Here is a 15,522-nt window from a genome sequence, read left to right as displayed (position 1 = left end):
TAATCGACCTTTGGACTTCTTTGGTGCAGAGAAGGAAGATAGTCATTAGGCACTTTTTGTCATGGGATGGGTCATGCGACGTCGGTTTTTGCAAGGAAGGCAGCGAGAAGGAGGCTTGGTGAAGCCACAGGGAAAGAATACTTGCGTGTAGGTGCAGGATTCAGGTAAAAAAAAACGCGGCGCATTTGTCCCTTACTTGTTTTCACGTGTCGCACTTGCCGGTCTGCACACCCCGCGACTTTTGTCCTCGCCTGACAGTTACTTTTACATCGTATTCTATCTTCTTGTGGTTTCTTTCGTTTTTCTTTCTTTTACCACATTTTCTATCCCTTTCCACCTCTCTAACCACCTCCAATTCTCAGCGCGCAGGTATGTCCTCACTTCCGACGCGTCCTACTCTGTCCACTGCCCCAGAGGGATCGCGCACCAGCGACTCTACGCCATGACCTTTTTGATCGCTGACGCTTCGCACCCTTTCGTTCAACAATCAGGTCGCAGCAACCCTCTTTCGCTTCTAGAAAGCCCATCACATTCTTTCGCAGGCATATCTCTTTGTCTTCTCTTTGCAAGAACCCTTACAGCAACACTTTAACTCTGACGACTTGACGACAGATTTTACGACCAGTCACGAAAATTGCCTTTTTCTGATCATCAGTGTAAACCATCCCTCAATCTTTATTCGTTACACAATGCCTACCACTCTTGCATTCTTCACTTCCCTTCTCGCCGCTTCTGGTGCCCTGGCGCACCTCCAGCTCGCCTGGCCCTATGCTCTTCACAGCACTCTTGACCCCGAGACCCCTGAAGAAATCAAAGATTACTCTATGACCAGTCCTTTACTCACTGACGGAACCTATCCTTGCAAAGTGAGTTACAATTGATCGCTGCCGATAAAGCAAAGGATTTTCCTCTGCGTCGATTGGCAGGTTTGCCTTTCCAGAAGACATCAAAGAATCACTGCTGATCCTTTCAATCTTTTCTGATAGGGCTTCATCAACAATCCTGAATCAAACATGTACCCCAGGATGACATGGGACGCCGGATCCACTGTTAACTACACCATTGCGGGCTCTGCCACACATGGTGGTGGTTCATGTCAAATATCCATGTCATATGACAACGGTACTACCTGGAGTGTCATTCAGTCTTGGATGGGTGGTTGCCCCATTGATGCCATGACTGCTGAAGTCACCATTCCTACCGATGCTCCCTCTGGTTACGCTCTTTTTGCTTGGGGATGGTTCAATCTTGAAGGCAATCGTGAAATGTATCACAACTGTGCGCCTGTCGCCATTGCCAACGGTGGATCTGGTCTTAACGAAGATGACTACCCCACTCCTTTCGTCGCTAACGCGGGTGTCAACGATTGTGTGACCATTGAAAACGTTGCCGTCGTTTTCCCCAACCCCGGCAAAAACGTCAAGTATGGTGCTAGCTATGCGACTTCGCAGCCCACAGAACCTGCTGGTTTCACTGGTACCAACTGTGTTGGGCCTGGTGCCTCCAGCAGCAACAGCTCTTCAGGTTCGAATAGCTCTGAGGCTACCGCTTCTACCTCTGCTGCCGCCATTGCCACCTCTTCCGCCAATCCCGCTGCGTCAGTTTCTGCTGTTGGTTCATCTGCTGATGTTTCTGTGGGCACGGACGCTCAAACATCTATTGCTGCCGCTACTATCTCGACCGCCGATGTTAATGGCAACATCGCGGCATCTTCAGCCTCTTTTTCTCCCGCTGTTGCCGCTGCCTCCTCATCTCCCAAGTCTTGCAAGCGTAAGCGATCCCAGGCTGTCCACAAAGAGTCTTCTCTTTCTCGACGACGTGAGCGTGTCGTTGTTCGTCAGTCTAGTTCTTCTGGCCGATATGCTGCTAGCAAAGCCTCTCACCCCCAATCTGCTTCTAAGCGAGACGGCATCAAGCGGGTGGCGGCAAGTATGGCTACCCATCCCAGGGCTGCTATCAAGCGAGAGGAAGCACCAAAGAGGTTTGCTGCTAGCAAGGCTACGCACCCAAGGGATGTCAAGAGGGGATTCATGGGAAGATTGTTCTTTGGTGAAAGCTCATGAGGGAGAGGGAGGCGAACTCAGACTTTGAAAGATTACCCTGGAAGCAAAGAGTGTATTTTGCGGGGTATTGACTACTTTGCGTGTACATAGGTTTTTCTGTATTGCCGGGCATCGCTGTGCAATGCTCTGTAGGATGGTTTCATGCATCATGCCTGTCATGACCAACCCTTGGCATGTAAGCAGTCGTACATATTGATTCAAGCAACGAGGACATTATCATAATAATCATGGCTATTCATTCATCCTTTTCACTACAAAGATGCGCCGTTTATACAGATTCCCAATACCCATTCCTTTCCCTCTTTCTCTCTCGCAACACGCTCATTAGATCCCCTAGTCTGTCGACTTCATCCTTTTTCAATCCGCCCCGCCCCATTTCTGTTTGTACACTTCGCCACATCTCACCAAGCATCGCGTCTATCGTATCTCTCCTTCCCTTCCACTTGCCTCCCCCAGCCTGACGCGAGGCAGACATGGACTGACGACGAGCGCAAGGGACAGTATTTGTTGGTTCCTCATCAAGGGGCTTGGAGAGCTGCTCTACAGACTCGCCAAAGAATTGGGACAATTTACCAGTCCGTCTTTTTCTCGCGGTTCGAGAATGAGAATCAGGTTTCTCCAGCTCTCCGTCCTCCCTGTTCTGTTGCATCCTGAATTCTGCCCTCGGCGGATCGGATTGCAAAAAGTCATACACATCCCCTGTTCCTCGTCGATTACTAACAAGAGGTTCCAAGATGGGAGAAGAAGGAATCCCAGCCCGGTTACCGGACGACGCGCTCGCTCGTGAACGATGATCCCATTCTGGCTGATCATCGAGCAAAGGGCAGTGGAGGCTGTCCATAACTTGGGCAAGCTTGGGTTGGTCATGGTCGACGAGGTAGAGCAGGCCTCGGAGAGAAGCGGAATAGGATTCGTATAGGGAAAGACGTTGGTTGTTGGCGTTATTGGAAAGTGGGGCTCGAAATGAAGAAGACGGGTTATACATGCTTGACGGAGGCTTATCGCCGAGCACCTGAAATGTCTATCAGTTTGGTTTCTTTATTTCTTTTGTTACATATTTTTTGGCACGCAGCATAGGTAGACCTTACATGTTCTAGCTTTGCAACCTTTTTCTTCGCAAACGCCTTTTCCTCCTTTAACAGTTTCTTATCCTCTCCCAGATCCATAAAGCTGGCTCCATCGTCAGACACTAGGGATTTCCCCTCCGCAACAGCCATGCTCCCATTCCCCATTCTTTTATGCAAATTCCTTAGCCTCGACCATCGTTTCCCGGTCGAGGGGTCGTCAAATGTCATGAAAGATTGGTCGGAAAGAGAATCTGCTTGTGAAGAAGTGGTTGCAGCCAAGGTTCGGTCAGAATCACGACGCTTGTCAGGGGTGTACGAGATGTGTGGATCAATTTGAGAGGCCGGATTGACCACTTCTGGAGGAATAGGGACCCCTAAAAGCCGTTGAAGCTACGTATCATAAGGTCAGCACCCTACACTTTCACCGCTGCAGTTTATTATATACACTATACGTACCTTGGCGAGCTGCTGTCGCCTAACTTTTTTCCCCTCATCGCCTCCATTCTCAGCTGGCCACTGACTATCCGCACTGATACTATTCGCACTCGTTGGACTGACTGTAACCGATACTGGTTCTGCTCTATTCACACTGGCTTTCGTGCTAGCTTCACCATACGTAACAGTCTCTGTAACCCTCATCTGGCGGGAGACATACACTTTGAGATCATCTCCTTCAGGTTTCTTGCTAGTCAAGTTTAACGCTGCTAATGTCTTTTGCGCCAACGACTTGGCTTTTCCTTCACCACCTTCCTCACCATTCTCTCCCTTCACCCTTTGAACCAAACAATCTTCCCTCTCCCACTCTGGAACTCTCTTTCCCCATCCTGCAGGCGGACTATCAGGCCATCCCTCTTTCATTTGGGTATCAAATTCCTTTACAGAGTTGAGCGGGTCAACGACATGCTGTGAAATTTGTGATTCTGATAAAGTCTCACCAAGGAGAGCTTCCAGTTTGCGTGTGCGGCGGATGAGGATTGTACGTTGAGAAGAGGTGAGGGTGGAGCTCGTGCTGAGAGCTTGGTTGACCGATGGGAACGGTGGAAGACTAGGACGAGAGATCGTGATTGTGCTTTGGGTTGGACGGTGTTGGGTGGGAAGCGGAGGTAAGGGTTGTTTGAGAAGCGGACGGCGTTCGAGATTGACACTATCAGTAAGAGAGGGGTGCAAGCTGGGAAGGGAATCGATAGATGCTGATTTTCGGAGTGAGAGGCTGTGAAAGTGAGAAGTGGGGAAGTTTGTGGTGGTGACAGGTGAGACGAGGGCTTCGGCGTAGGTGAAGCCCTTTCGGACCGAGTTGATGGATTTTGTAGGCGAGGACGTATGCAAAGAGTTGGCGGGGGCCGATGGACAGTGTTTGTGAGTTCTGGGTGGTGGAACAGGGCCAGTGCTGCTGCCATCAAATGGATCAGCATTTGCCCCAAAAAGTCAGGACAAGATTGGATACTTACGTCTGTTTGACAGTCCCCTCGAGAGCCTTTCGTACAGACTTGCGGTTCATTTCCATTGTCATCCGTGCATACTCTGCGCCTTCACCCAACATCTGATCCACTTTACTCTTCCTAAACTCTTTCTTGCTTGTTTTCATCTCATCCTCAAGGTCATTATCAAGATCTGTGGTTGATTCAAACCTAAAGCCAGCAGATGAAGACGCAGGAGCAATCCGGCGCTGATTACCTTTACTCTGTCTTCTCAGGTAATCTTCAATTTGACTCTCGCTCTCCGTTTCCCTCTGGCCAGCTCTGTCATCAGGGGAGGTCGTTCCCATAGCCAGTCTCATTGCCACCGTAGCTGTATCATCCACCGTTTTAGACGTTGAGAATTTCTGAGGAGACGTCGACCTCGACGTCGGGGAATATGACAATGATCTGCGCTTAGTTTGGTTGGTGGCTCGAGGAGTATCAAAGACATTGCTTGGTATATGTCTTTCAGGAGGGGCGTTGCTGCTAGTAATGGAGTAGATGGACGGATACTCGCCGTTCTTGGTACCAAAAGTTCCCGCGCTGGAACGTTTATGATCCTTCTCGGGAAAGTCCTGCGGCATCGGGCGAGGTTGTAAATGGACGATCCCTTGCTGCTCCTGGCGATTGGCACTCGAAGGAGCTTCTGGGATGGAAGTCAAGCCTCTAACAGCAACTTGGTTCTGAATTACTGGCTGAGGTGTCTGACCACGCATGAAGATGGTGGGCAGTATGGCGAGGGCATTCACATCTGGTACAGGACTTCCTGCGGAAATGTCCAAATAGTAAGTAGACCTTGCCTCCATCGGACGTTCTTCGATGTCCCTTGGGAAATGAAAAGCAGGGAAATGAAACTCTGTCGGGGCGTAGGTGTCTACAGTCGATGGTGGCAGGGAAAAGTCTGAGGGTGCCACCGAGGTGTTATGGGACCAGCGCCATAAGGATTCGCCAGCTACGGGGCGAGAGGATGAAATGGATTTGCACGTGGGACGGTCTATGATGAGCTCTTGCTGGTCGTCGGGAGGGAGTCTTGGGGGCCTTGGGGGAGAAGATGGGGAATGATGAGAGTGAGAATTTGAAGATAAACTCCCGCTCACGATCCCCGAAGACACCTTTGATGAATCGTGGACTTATTATCGTTGCTCGGTGATGGATTTTGGGGACTGCGATCGGTAGGACTGTAAGAAGCTCCGAAAGAGTCTGCAAAAGGTTAGACGGGTGGAGTCGTATCAAAATGCATGGCCCCTGGAGATATATAGCATGGAACCAATTCCAGTTGAAGGTGGGTGAGTGCGCCGGAGGGGTGCGCGGAAGCAAGGGTGCCAGTATCCATGGGGCCATTGTTCTCGTGTGTCGTGAGCCCAGGTCCGGAGATCCGCCAAAGGAGATCGTCATTATTGTGTACAAGCAGGTTGTTAGCTCCTGTGCACCCTGCCGCGCATTACTGAGCCATTGCAGTGTTTCCTATTGCATTGCATGCTTACCCCTATGGTGCGGTCGAGGTCCACAGAGTGGGCAGCGGGATGTGTGCATACTAGGGACTGTGATCGTGGTGGATCATGAACGGCGCAGGAGGTGCAAGAATGCTTTGTTTCTGAGACAGTGGTACAGTCAGCCGCCACCGCGTCCTTCTTCCTCCCCACCCACCTCTTCTTCCTCCCTGTGTAAGTACACGAGGCCTATTGTTTGCGCCCCTTTCTGAAACACACCCGGGCCTCCGTATGAAGGAACATCAGTACAGGAACACTTACGTAAATTGGTACAGAGGTTGGGCGCGCACGTCCGCTCGGAATGATCGTCGCCAGCACGAGTGATGGCCGACTTTTCCTCCGACGTATTCATACAACAAGGCCACCAGCCAACCACTCGTCATGTCCTTCTTCCGCCCAGTGGTCTCTTCACCGTTTTCCACCTTTAGTCCCTCCATATACGTTGCTCCTAGAGCAGTCCAGCAATGCCGCTGCCTTTCCACTACCCCCATCACCCTTTCAGGCCACAACAGATGGTCCAAGATCAGACATCGCAAAGGTGCTGCCGATCAGCAGCGGGGAGCCCTCTTTGCAAAGCTCAGTAGAGTAGGTGTGGATCAATTCAAAGGCGCCGGCTTGAAAAATTAATAACGGGACTAGGAAATAATGGTTTCTATGCGTCCACCTGCATCTGCAGACCCTGCGTTGAATTCGAGATTGGCTACTGCTTTGCAAAAAGCCAAAGACCAGGGTCTAACAAAGCAAGGAATTGAGAATGCTATGGCTAGAGTAAGTCCCTCTTGGAAAAAAAAAAGCCGTAATACATGAGCTTATATCTCTTCAGGCAAGGACAGTGGCAGAAGGGTCAGGACAAAGTGTCATTTACGAAGCTGTAGCTTCAGGAGGCAAAGTTGCTTTTATGATGTGAGCTTCCTGTCTATCTCTAAACGAACCGCCAAAGCTTATGCCGTTCCGCTTGCGTTCAGCGAATGCCTTACCCAAAATTCTGCTCGACTCGTCAAACGTGTCAAGGAGTTACTTTCCAAGAACGGGGCCCGTACTTCCCCAGTAGCATTTCTATTCGAAAAGAAGGGATCCATCACCCTTACGCCTAATGGAGGAGGAGCAGGATACGAGCACTTGTTTGATCTTGCAGTCGAGGCCGGGGCAGAGGATGTCAAGGAAGCGGAAGGTGAAGATGGAAGCGTCGAATTTGAGGTGGGTAATGCTCCTCTTCTTCGAGCTGTCGGAAATGCTGACCTATTACTAAAAAAAAGGTTATCACCACACCTTCAGACCTTTCATCCATAACATCAACTCTTCAATCGAACCCCGCCTATTCTTTACAATCATCCGACCTCGTCTTTCTCCCGAATGACCCATTAAAAGTCCTCGAAGAAGGTCAAAAAGGCGAAGGTATAACAGAAGAGACGATGGAAAGCGTTATGAGACTGGTGGATATCTTGGAGGAGGAGAATGAAGTTGTCAAGGTCTGGACAAACTTGGAAGAGTAGAAGCATTTGGTTGCAGTCATACCGAGCATAGGATACCTGCATGTATAGCACCCTTCTTGTATCCCTACTGGTTATTCCGGACTCTCCGGCTCAAGATATTCGTCTGCTATGCATGTCGATGTATTATTTTGAAAACCAAACGCTCGAATAGTCATCCCGAGACGGATTGTTTTCGCCCGGCGATCGACTGCGTGCCTGGAGATGTGACGCTCTGAAATCGCTCGCTTTCCGATCTTTATTTGTTCATCTTTCATCTGCTTTCTTTTCTACTTTCTCACACTTCTCTTCCTACAATGGCCGAGTCTTCTTCCACAGCAGTACTCGACCAACAGCCCTTTCCTGTAGACCCCACACCAGCTCCAGCCCAGCCAAATCCCATATCCACTTCCTCCCCTACCCTCCTCACGTATCTCCACGCCCTCTTCGATGCTCGTCAGTCCCAGAACCTCACTCTACCTTACCTTCAACCATTCGCACCTTTATCCTCTAGGCCTCTTCCAAGGACGAACAGTAGTGGAAATGGAGGAGACAGGGGAAAGGGCAAGGAGAAGGTGAAGATTGATTTGGATGTCATCCGGGAGCTGAGAGAGTCTGTCGCCTCATGGAGAGGTGTACTAATTAAAGAAAATCAAGAAGGGGGAAGATTAACCACAGCTCTGAAAGAAGTGTTCGTCTCAATACCTTTTTTTTTTCGCGCCTCATCTCCTCATGCTAAGACCAATGCTGCAGGATCACCCACCAATCAACCCTGCTCCCTTCTTCCGCCGCTCTCCTTCCCCAAGCCTCCTCATCATCCAAATCTCTATTCCCCTCATCTCACCTCCTCTCCCAACCAACCATACTCCTTCAATCCATTGCGTCCGCTGTCAGCCTCCAGACATTTTTAGAAGACTCTCAATTCGGACTTCAACAGAGCAGTTTAGCTATCGCTGGTGAGAGATTGGTCGTTGATGTGGATTTGGGAGTGGACCTTGGCGGGGAAGAGGATGAGTCGAGAATGGGGACTCCAATGGGTACCCCAAGGCCCTACACTCCCTTGCCTGGTGCCATACCCACCAGCGCACTCACGCAAAATTCAGATGAAAGAGGAAAAGTTAAGCTGCTAAAGCTTGTCGCTTCTCACGTTACTCCATCGGGAGGGACAGGCCAATGTGAATGGATTAGAAAAGTATTGAACGAGCTAGTTAATGACTACTTGACATTATGGAATGCTCCAGTTCTCGATGAAGGATATACCTCTGAAAAATCCTTATGGGAGAGAGAAGAAACGGCGCGCAAACTAGAGCGAGAGTTTGCGGATTTGAAGTGGTTTGATGATGTGGCAGGGGATGAGTCGGTGGACTGGTTTGAGGAATTAGAGAAAATTACGGGAACTGTAGAAAAACTCGTGACTGAAACTAGGTATGTTTTCTCAAAACATTTCCAAAAGAGTCCAAAATGTATGACGAAAAATAAAAAAATAAAAAATAGTGAGCAAAGGCTCTATCCGGCAGACAAGCATTCAGTCTTCCCAGCCTTTAGACTTCTCCCGTCATCCTCTATGGGACCTAATCCCATATGGCGTATCCGGCCCGCAAAGTCCTCCAATGAATCTGTTCCTACCATCTCGTCGGTTCACAGCACGAAAAGTGACGGTGAAGCCGGAGACCTTGATATGGAAGAACAGTGGCTAGAGACCGATTGGGTAATAGAATGCATAGAGGAAGATGGGATTGCAGGTGTTGTTGTCAGCAGAAATTGGCTGGTTGATAGTGAGCACGAAGAAAAGCAACAAATCAGTGGTACGGTTAGGCTGGAAAATCTTCTTGTAAGTGTGCTGTCGAAAGATGATGAAGGGAGAAAAAAAAATGGGTTCTAAAATCCGCCAACAACAGTACCACCCATTCCAGCAACCAACGTTCCTTACTATCCCGCAACAACAACCATTTCCTTATACTTCACCGTTCATTCATTCAACCAAAGACGGGAATGGGCTAGATCAGCACTGGTCAATCGCTCAGCCTGGGCCTCTAGGATGGGTGGTCGGTCGTGTAGGAATGGGTAGAAATCTGGAAGGGCTTTATAAAACTATAAAAGTATGTCTGTTGGATCCTGTAAAAAGTCTTTTGCGGAATGTCGAAGCTGACAGTAGCTCTACAGGCTTTGAGAAAGCAGCTCGTCCTGAATCAGATGTTTGCCAGTGTCTTCAAGTCTGAAGCTTTGACAACCTACGAGAATGGGAACGGGGATGAGGGCCAAGGTGAAGACGACGATATGGATGATGACTGGTTCTCTGGTAAGACTTTATATATACCTTGCTCCATGACACGCATCACGGATGACTAATTTTCCGTCCACACAGGTCCCCCTAAAGCTGTCCCATGTTCTGTCACCCTCCATCAAAATTCAATTAGCATTGCCATTCCCTTGCTTGACCACGTAGGGAAATGTGAACAACTGGATGTTATCGCGAAAGCAAGCGACGAGGGTCCAGGGTATACTAACGTAGAGTACAAGGGTGGGAAAATTGACGAGGCAGAAGGAGATAGGGATCTTGTTAGTCTAGTAAGAAAGGTTCTGGAGCGAAGGACCAGACAGTCATAGAAGTTGGCACTTGGAACAATCATCGAAAACAAATATCGCCATGCTATAATGCATTAAAATCATGTCTACATGCTACGATAAATGATATACTATTACACAAAGATTATGCAAAGGAGATATTAACACTAAAAGCCCAATTTAGAATAACTACTGCTGTACCCAGAAGATCCAATCGATGTGTAAAAGGAGGAGTTCTGCTCTCTCCTTTTCAGACGATTGTATTAACAACACACACACACAATTCTCTCCCTGGCATTTTACATCTTCCCAGATATTCCATAACTATCCTTAGTCACACTCTCCCTTCTGGACGGTGTATTTCCCTGTTCGCGCTTCTTCCTAGGCTTTTGTTTTCCGTCACGCTTCGCAACTTGCCTTGCCATCCGCAGACCGCATCTGAAGCAGAGATTCAGCCTTAGTCAAATTCCCCAAAAATCACTGAACTCACGCGTTACACAGATCCTTCACGCCATTTGTGTTTTTCCTCCATTCAGGCGATTCTTTCGTGCCGCACATCACGCAGGCCTCAACATCTCCTGGTGGCCTTACAAGAGGCCTCGTGCTACTTTTTCCAGAGGACTGAGGTGGCGCACCACCGCTCTGTACCGCGCGAGCTATAGATCCCTTCAAAGATTGAGAATGAACAGGTCGCTGGCCAGTAGCGGAAGAGGTTGAGGAAGATTGAGTAGAAGCCATTTGCGCAGCTGAAGATACTGATGTGGATGACTGAGTCTGTGAAGGGATGGCAGAATAGAGGGGATTGCCGTACTCCGAAGAGGAGTAGAAGGATGACGAGGGGACGTTTGTAGAATACATCGTCCCAGACGACGCCGCATGAGACCCGTCTGCTTGATGCTGTTGATGTTGATGTTGACTCATGGTAGAGACAGTCTGTGACCCGGGCTCGTGCATTGCCATACCGAGACTGGCTAGCTCATATGCGGCACTGTTATCCCAATCGCCATTGCCGCCGCCTTGTCTGGTGGGCAAAAGGCTTGAGTCTGTCGACCAGTCAATGGCCGAATGTTGCGGTTGTGAGGCTTCCGACTGTGAATGATTTTGAGCCAACGCGTGCTGCAACTGATTTTGCGCCTCAGTATGACGATTAGGCGCGTTTGATGAATGCTCGGTTGCGGCAGGATCCATTTTGCTTCCTGATTGGTGGGTATGACCTTTTCTCCAACCGTTGGCCTGCGTAACATAGTTGTTCTGATTCCTCGGCAACTCATACACTTTTATGGTCTGAAAGCATGCAAAAATCAACTTACCGTAGGGGATAAAGACGCTTGCCACTGTTCGATGCAAACCCTCAGTTGTCACAAGGTGATGAGCACCATATCGCGTTGTGCAATTTGTGCGTAGTTCCCCAGGACCGGCTTTGAGCTGAGAAGGATCCATGTCGACATGCTTCATCATATCACAGTACTCTGAAGCGTCATAAAGGCCATCTGGACCTACTGGGACACCAGCAGGACGTGCAGGTGGCCAAGAAAATATCAACTGGGTCGGCGCATAGGTCATATGGTCAGGAGGAAGCAGGTGAAGCTGAAAGACTCGAGCTGGTGGACGGCGGGTGCTGGGTGCAATAGGAATGTTGTAAGTGACACTGCGACAGAGGGCCTCGATTTGCTGCACAAACATGGATTCAGAACGTTTACAGCTGACAGAGAAATGCGCTCACATCATCACCCATGAACTTGGTACCACACCAATTTGACCATTCCTCATTGGCCCGCTTAGGGTCGTTGTTGGCGACTGGATCTTTGTCTTTGATGGGATGGAAGAAGGCAAGCAAGAGGCCCGTCGCGACCTATGCGAATAATGAGCTCGCTTGTAATGAGTCGATCGCTGTTGGGCTTACCCAGTTGAGCACGAGGTCCAGTATTATATACTCGTCATCCTCGACGACAACATCTGCATCTGCCGGAATCTCGTTTTCCTCTGGAGGACATCCAAGGAGGGTCCTAATCTGAGACAATCTCGCAAACCGCACACGGGTCACGCTCCCTTGCAGATCGTCTGCACTGATCGCACCTAGCAGGTCCTTTCTCGCCTCTATTCCCAGCAGATCAGCCGGTACTCGTTTTAACTGCGTAGGCAAATACAGCTGTCACTCACGTTCTCGTTCATGGGGATGTATAAACTCCAATACACTCCTAGCCATCATCGAGCCTTTCTGTTTAGAGAGGTGAGCATCCAGGATTGGGTCGAAATGGACAAATTCGAGCTCCAGTTGCGGTACGGTGATGCCGGGATCAGGATTAGGATCGTAGCGGGGCTTGAGTAGGGCCCAGTAACAGCGTACGGCACCCACTCTCTGGATAGACATGATCAGCGGATAACATGAGGAGATAGGGAGTAATGTTAAGTGGGATTGGGGGGGAGAGAGGGAACGTGCACCTAGCGCATAACGAAACACTGCTTACTGGTACGCCAGGGACCCCACTTGAATGCGATGAACTAGACGAAGCAGACATCCCTCGCATCCTATAATTCTCTTTTATCTCCCGTGGATCTTGTTATGCAATTTATCGCCGGATACGGATGTTTATTGGTCAATTAAGGTAATCTGATGATGATAAATAATCGATAACTGATCTGCGATCTGCCGATATAATGTTCGATCGCGCTGTGAAGCCCTGGGTGCCGTTGTTCCGGGCGAGAAATCAATCGATGTGGTGAGCTTGAATAATCCGTCTTCGCCGCCCAGGTCACGTTGTTCTTGTGTGATAGTGCTGTGTTGGTTGTGAATGTTTATTTGACAAGGTTTACTTGGACGAGGAAGTCAGCTATTTCGACGCCTGCTCGATTCCACGCTTCTTTTGACAAGGGGCTGGCTGGGCAGTAATGGACGGCGCTTTGTACCGGCCGTGGCCCAATCTCATTACCGAATGTTAGGCCTTCATCTAACATTTCGGGCCGACTCGGGCATATCCAAAATTTTAAAGTGATATTTCATTTGTTGACCCATAGACCCCCAACTTTTCGGCGCTTATTATTTCATTTTGGGGTAAATCGTCGGGGAGACCAGCGATCACCTAATCAAAGTCGGGCGCAACTTGCGATGGCGGGCAGCGGGGAGAAACAAAAAAGAGACTAGTAGTGCCTGGAAGCCGTTTTAAGCTTACGTAACTCAGCAATGTGATTACGTATACGTAGCGTGCCTTTTTCAAAATGGTATGCAAACAAATGAAAGGCGTGCAAAATTTTGAAGAAGGTACAATAGAGGGACGCTGGAAGCGATGTGGAGGTTGAAGATAAGAAGCAAGTGGAGGCCCGACGCGCACGCACTACGTATCTTTTTATACAGTATATATGGTGATATGGTGATGCGCCCGCGTGTTCTAGTCGTTCTGTTATAAATGAGTGAAAAAGGACCAAGGTAGTGACTGGGGCGCCCTCGGCCTCGGTGATCTAAACTTGACAGCCACACATATATACCGGAAGTCTCATCATCGCTTTCCGTCACGATTAACCTTCAAGTCATTCGAACTTATTGTACCACGAAGAATAATTTAACTCGAATAATCACAGAAAAAGGCTTAATTTCAGCTGAACGTCAAAAGGAAATGCCATCTGTACTCCTCACAGGTATTACAGGGTTCGTAAGTAACCACCTTAATCTATGAATTACCGTCCGTCTTCAGAATCTTATCTACATCTGTTGTTATTGCCATAGCTGGCTGCGCATGTTGCCCATAGCTTCCTGAAGCATGGCTGGATAGTAAACGGTACACTTCGGTCTAACTCGAAGGTAGCAGCTGTCGAAGCTATTCCTGAATACTCCCCTTACCTTTCGTCAGGCAAACTAAAGCTCTTCATTGTCGGACCCCTTGAGAATGCCGATTACAGTGAGGCCATGAGAGGCGTTGATGCTGTGGTCCACACTGCCTCTCCGGTAGAGTTCGGCGGAAAAGAATTTAGAGAGAGCCATTTGAAACCTGCTTTGGAAGGAACAAGGGGTGTTCTTAAGGCTATAGCCAAAGAGAAGAATGTAAAATCCGTAGTCTACACTAGCACCTTTGGTGAGTTCTATGCCTCAGTACCTCCGCTCCTACGTTCTGAGAGCCATCACAGGAGCCATCGGTGATCATAGGTATCATCCCACTGAGATCAAAGGCAAAGTTATCACTGAAGATAACTGGAACCCGTATACCTTGGAAGAGCTGGATAAAATGGTGGAATCTGGAGAGTCAGGGTGAGTTTCAGACTCTATGATAGCCATTGTTGTCTGACACCCTCTTGCAGTAACCCTACATTTCCTGCAGGATATCTATTCTATAAGGGAGCCAAGAAATACGCAGAACTCGTTGCGTGGGAATGCCAGAAAGAAGCAAGAGATCAGGGTGCCGAATGGTCTTTGGCTACTATGAACTGTGTGATGATTTGGGGGCCCCCAAGTAAGTGACCTCATGCACAGACTAAGGTGATCCAACGCTTACTCATTTGGATAATTGCGTAAGTTCAACCTCTCGCATCACTCAGTCATGGAGGCATGTCAACCGAATTCCTTTGGATGCTCGTAGGTGGGGAAGATGTGCGTATCATGGACAGTCTCTATCCCTATTATGTCGATGTTAGTTGCCATTCTGCTCGCACTTTTGTGACGCACATATACTGACGTTCCGTAGGTTCGAGATGCCGCTGAAGCACACTATCAAGCCGCCGTCCGTAGGGCGCAGGGAAGATTTAACGTCTCCGCTGGCCGTGAGTTATCGCCGTCATGATCGCCCAGTCAGAGCCATATGTGTAGCTAACCATATATAAGCTTATGATTTCCAAGAGTTTGCAGACATGCTAAGGGAGCTTTATCCTGAGCAAAAAGAACGATTCGCCCTTGGTACTCCTGGCAAATATATGTATAGAAACCCAGGAGTGTACGTCCTCACAAATGAGAAGAGCCAAAGGGAACTTGGTATTACTTGTAAGCATCAGCTCTTGCCACGTACAAAATGTCGCGAGCTGATCGTAATCACAGACCGTCCAAAACAAGAGACCCTCAAAGATGCATTCGACAGGTTCTTTGCTTTGGAGAAGCAAGGATTGAAGTAAAGAAGAACAACTTTTCATTTTCTGATTCGCCATCATATTAAATTCTGAAAAAATAACAGTTTGATGAATGGTAAATAAAATTATTGCGATACATAGCTCGTTAAGGTCAGTGAAATTGCAAGTTATGAATAAAATTATAGATGAGGGCAATAATTGTTCCGCAATCGGGGTTAGTTCGTTGGCAACAGCGTTGTCGGCCACTCGATGTAGGGCGTAATATATATATATATCGGATGTAGAGGCATTAATAGATAGACGTAAATGATTAAAATCGTAAAAAAAAAGACACGACACATACCTCCCGCCAGAAGCAAAAA

General features: G+C 48.6%; 6 protein-coding genes; 4 read left to right on the top strand and 2 right to left on the bottom strand.

The window, feature by feature from the left end:
- Positions 1-218: 218 nt before the first annotated feature.
- On the top strand, positions 219-3,015 carry CNAG_03405 (hypothetical protein). XM_012195847.1 has 3 exons: positions 219-369; positions 492-866; positions 987-3,015. Exons 2-3 carry the CDS (start codon positions 690-692, stop codon positions 2,061-2,063), a joined length of 1,254 nt encoding a protein of 417 aa, XP_012051237.1. The 5' UTR covers positions 219-369; positions 492-689; the 3' UTR covers positions 2,064-3,015.
- CNAG_03404 lies at positions 2,277-6,266 on the bottom strand. 2 transcript variants are annotated; one of them, XM_012195552.1, is made up of 6 exons: positions 6,235-6,266; positions 6,072-6,181; positions 4,579-6,018; positions 3,587-4,520; positions 3,152-3,520; positions 2,277-3,075 (listed from the first exon to the last, which is right to left on the bottom strand). In XM_012195552.1, exons 3-6 carry the CDS (start codon positions 5,391-5,393, stop codon positions 2,332-2,334), a joined length of 2,862 nt encoding a protein of 953 aa, XP_012050942.1. In that variant the 5' UTR covers positions 5,394-6,018; positions 6,072-6,181; positions 6,235-6,266; the 3' UTR covers positions 2,277-2,331. The 2 variants fall into 2 exon arrangements, with proteins under 2 accessions (XP_012050942.1, XP_012051236.1); XM_012195846.1 differs by having other exon boundaries at positions 3,587-4,517.
- CNAG_03403 (mitochondrial protein) lies at positions 6,235-7,710 on the top strand. XM_012195845.1 has 6 exons: positions 6,235-6,251; positions 6,353-6,662; positions 6,717-6,845; positions 6,901-6,980; positions 7,043-7,274; positions 7,334-7,710. Exons 2-6 carry the CDS (start codon positions 6,459-6,461, stop codon positions 7,568-7,570), a joined length of 882 nt encoding a protein of 293 aa, XP_012051235.1. The 5' UTR covers positions 6,235-6,251; positions 6,353-6,458; the 3' UTR covers positions 7,571-7,710.
- A 117-nt stretch (positions 7,711-7,827) lies between these two features.
- Positions 7,828-10,282, top strand: CNAG_03402 (hypothetical protein). XM_012195844.1 has 6 exons: positions 7,828-8,237; positions 8,300-8,971; positions 9,041-9,377; positions 9,445-9,645; positions 9,710-9,845; positions 9,912-10,282. The coding sequence occupies exons 1-6, from the start codon at positions 7,864-7,866 to the stop codon at positions 10,151-10,153; spliced, it is 1,962 nt and encodes a 653-aa protein (XP_012051234.1). The 5' UTR covers positions 7,828-7,863; the 3' UTR covers positions 10,154-10,282.
- CNAG_03401 (hypothetical protein) lies at positions 10,159-13,083 on the bottom strand. XM_012195843.1 has 6 exons: positions 12,580-13,083; positions 12,272-12,470; positions 12,015-12,208; positions 11,835-11,963; positions 10,602-11,782; positions 10,159-10,549 (listed from the first exon to the last, which is right to left on the bottom strand). Exons 1-6 carry the CDS (start codon positions 12,637-12,639, stop codon positions 10,411-10,413), a joined length of 1,902 nt encoding a protein of 633 aa, XP_012051233.1. The 5' UTR covers positions 12,640-13,083; the 3' UTR covers positions 10,159-10,410.
- A 394-nt stretch (positions 13,084-13,477) lies between these two features.
- On the top strand, positions 13,478-15,438 carry CNAG_03400 (oxidoreductase). XM_012195842.1 has 8 exons: positions 13,478-13,758; positions 13,833-14,178; positions 14,231-14,351; positions 14,402-14,553; positions 14,617-14,729; positions 14,785-14,860; positions 14,922-15,077; positions 15,132-15,438. Exons 1-8 carry the CDS (start codon positions 13,723-13,725, stop codon positions 15,203-15,205), a joined length of 1,074 nt encoding a protein of 357 aa, XP_012051232.1. The 5' UTR covers positions 13,478-13,722; the 3' UTR covers positions 15,206-15,438.
- The last annotated feature ends 84 nt before the right edge of the window (positions 15,439-15,522 follow it).

The sequence above is a fragment of the Cryptococcus neoformans genome, chromosome 8 (genome assembly GCF_000149245.1).
Source record: "Cryptococcus neoformans var. grubii H99 chromosome 8, complete sequence".
In the NCBI taxonomy this organism is placed as follows: Eukaryota; Fungi; Basidiomycota; class Tremellomycetes; order Tremellales; family Cryptococcaceae; genus Cryptococcus; species Cryptococcus neoformans.
This window is presented reverse-complemented; position numbering and strand designations above follow the sequence as displayed.

Coding starts and splice junctions, on each gene's coding strand:
- CNAG_03405 (XM_012195847.1), top strand. CDS start 690: ATGCCTACCACTCTTGCATTCTTCACTTCCCTTCTCGCCGCTTCTGGT. Junction 867..986: donor ACGGAACCTATCCTTGCAAA/GTGAGTTACAAT, acceptor CTTTTCTGATAG/GGCTTCATCAACAATCCTGA.
- CNAG_03404 (XM_012195552.1), bottom strand. CDS start 5,393: ATGGAGGCAAGGTCTACTTACTATTTGGACATTTCCGCAGGAAGTCCT. Junction 4,521..4,578: donor GAGGGGACTGTCAAACAGAC/GTAAGTATCCAA, acceptor ATTTGATGGCAG/CAGCACTGGCCCTGTTCCAC. Junction 3,521..3,586: donor GGCGACAGCAGCTCGCCAAG/GTACGTATAGTG, acceptor TATGATACGTAG/CTTCAACGGCTTTTAGGGGT.
- CNAG_03403 (XM_012195845.1), top strand. CDS start 6,459: ATGTCCTTCTTCCGCCCAGTGGTCTCTTCACCGTTTTCCACCTTTAGT. Junction 6,846..6,900: donor TTGAGAATGCTATGGCTAGA/GTAAGTCCCTCT, acceptor ATATCTCTTCAG/GCAAGGACAGTGGCAGAAGG. Junction 6,981..7,042: donor GGCAAAGTTGCTTTTATGAT/GTGAGCTTCCTG, acceptor GCTTGCGTTCAG/CGAATGCCTTACCCAAAATT.
- CNAG_03402 (XM_012195844.1), top strand. CDS start 7,864: ATGGCCGAGTCTTCTTCCACAGCAGTACTCGACCAACAGCCCTTTCCT. Junction 9,378..9,444: donor TTAGGCTGGAAAATCTTCTT/GTAAGTGTGCTG, acceptor CGCCAACAACAG/TACCACCCATTCCAGCAACC. Junction 9,846..9,911: donor GGATGATGACTGGTTCTCTG/GTAAGACTTTAT, acceptor CCGTCCACACAG/GTCCCCCTAAAGCTGTCCCA.
- CNAG_03401 (XM_012195843.1), bottom strand. CDS start 12,639: ATGCGAGGGATGTCTGCTTCGTCTAGTTCATCGCATTCAAGTGGGGTC. Junction 11,783..11,834: donor CCAAGTTCATGGGTGATGAT/GTGAGCGCATTT, acceptor ATGTTTGTGCAG/CAAATCGAGGCCCTCTGTCG. Junction 10,550..10,601: donor GTGAAGGATCTGTGTAACGC/GTGAGTTCAGTG, acceptor TCTCTGCTTCAG/ATGCGGTCTGCGGATGGCAA.
- CNAG_03400 (XM_012195842.1), top strand. CDS start 13,723: ATGCCATCTGTACTCCTCACAGGTATTACAGGGTTC. Junction 14,554..14,616: donor GATGATTTGGGGGCCCCCAA/GTAAGTGACCTC, acceptor TAATTGCGTAAG/TTCAACCTCTCGCATCACTC. Junction 14,861..14,921: donor ATTTAACGTCTCCGCTGGCC/GTGAGTTATCGC, acceptor ACCATATATAAG/CTTATGATTTCCAAGAGTTT.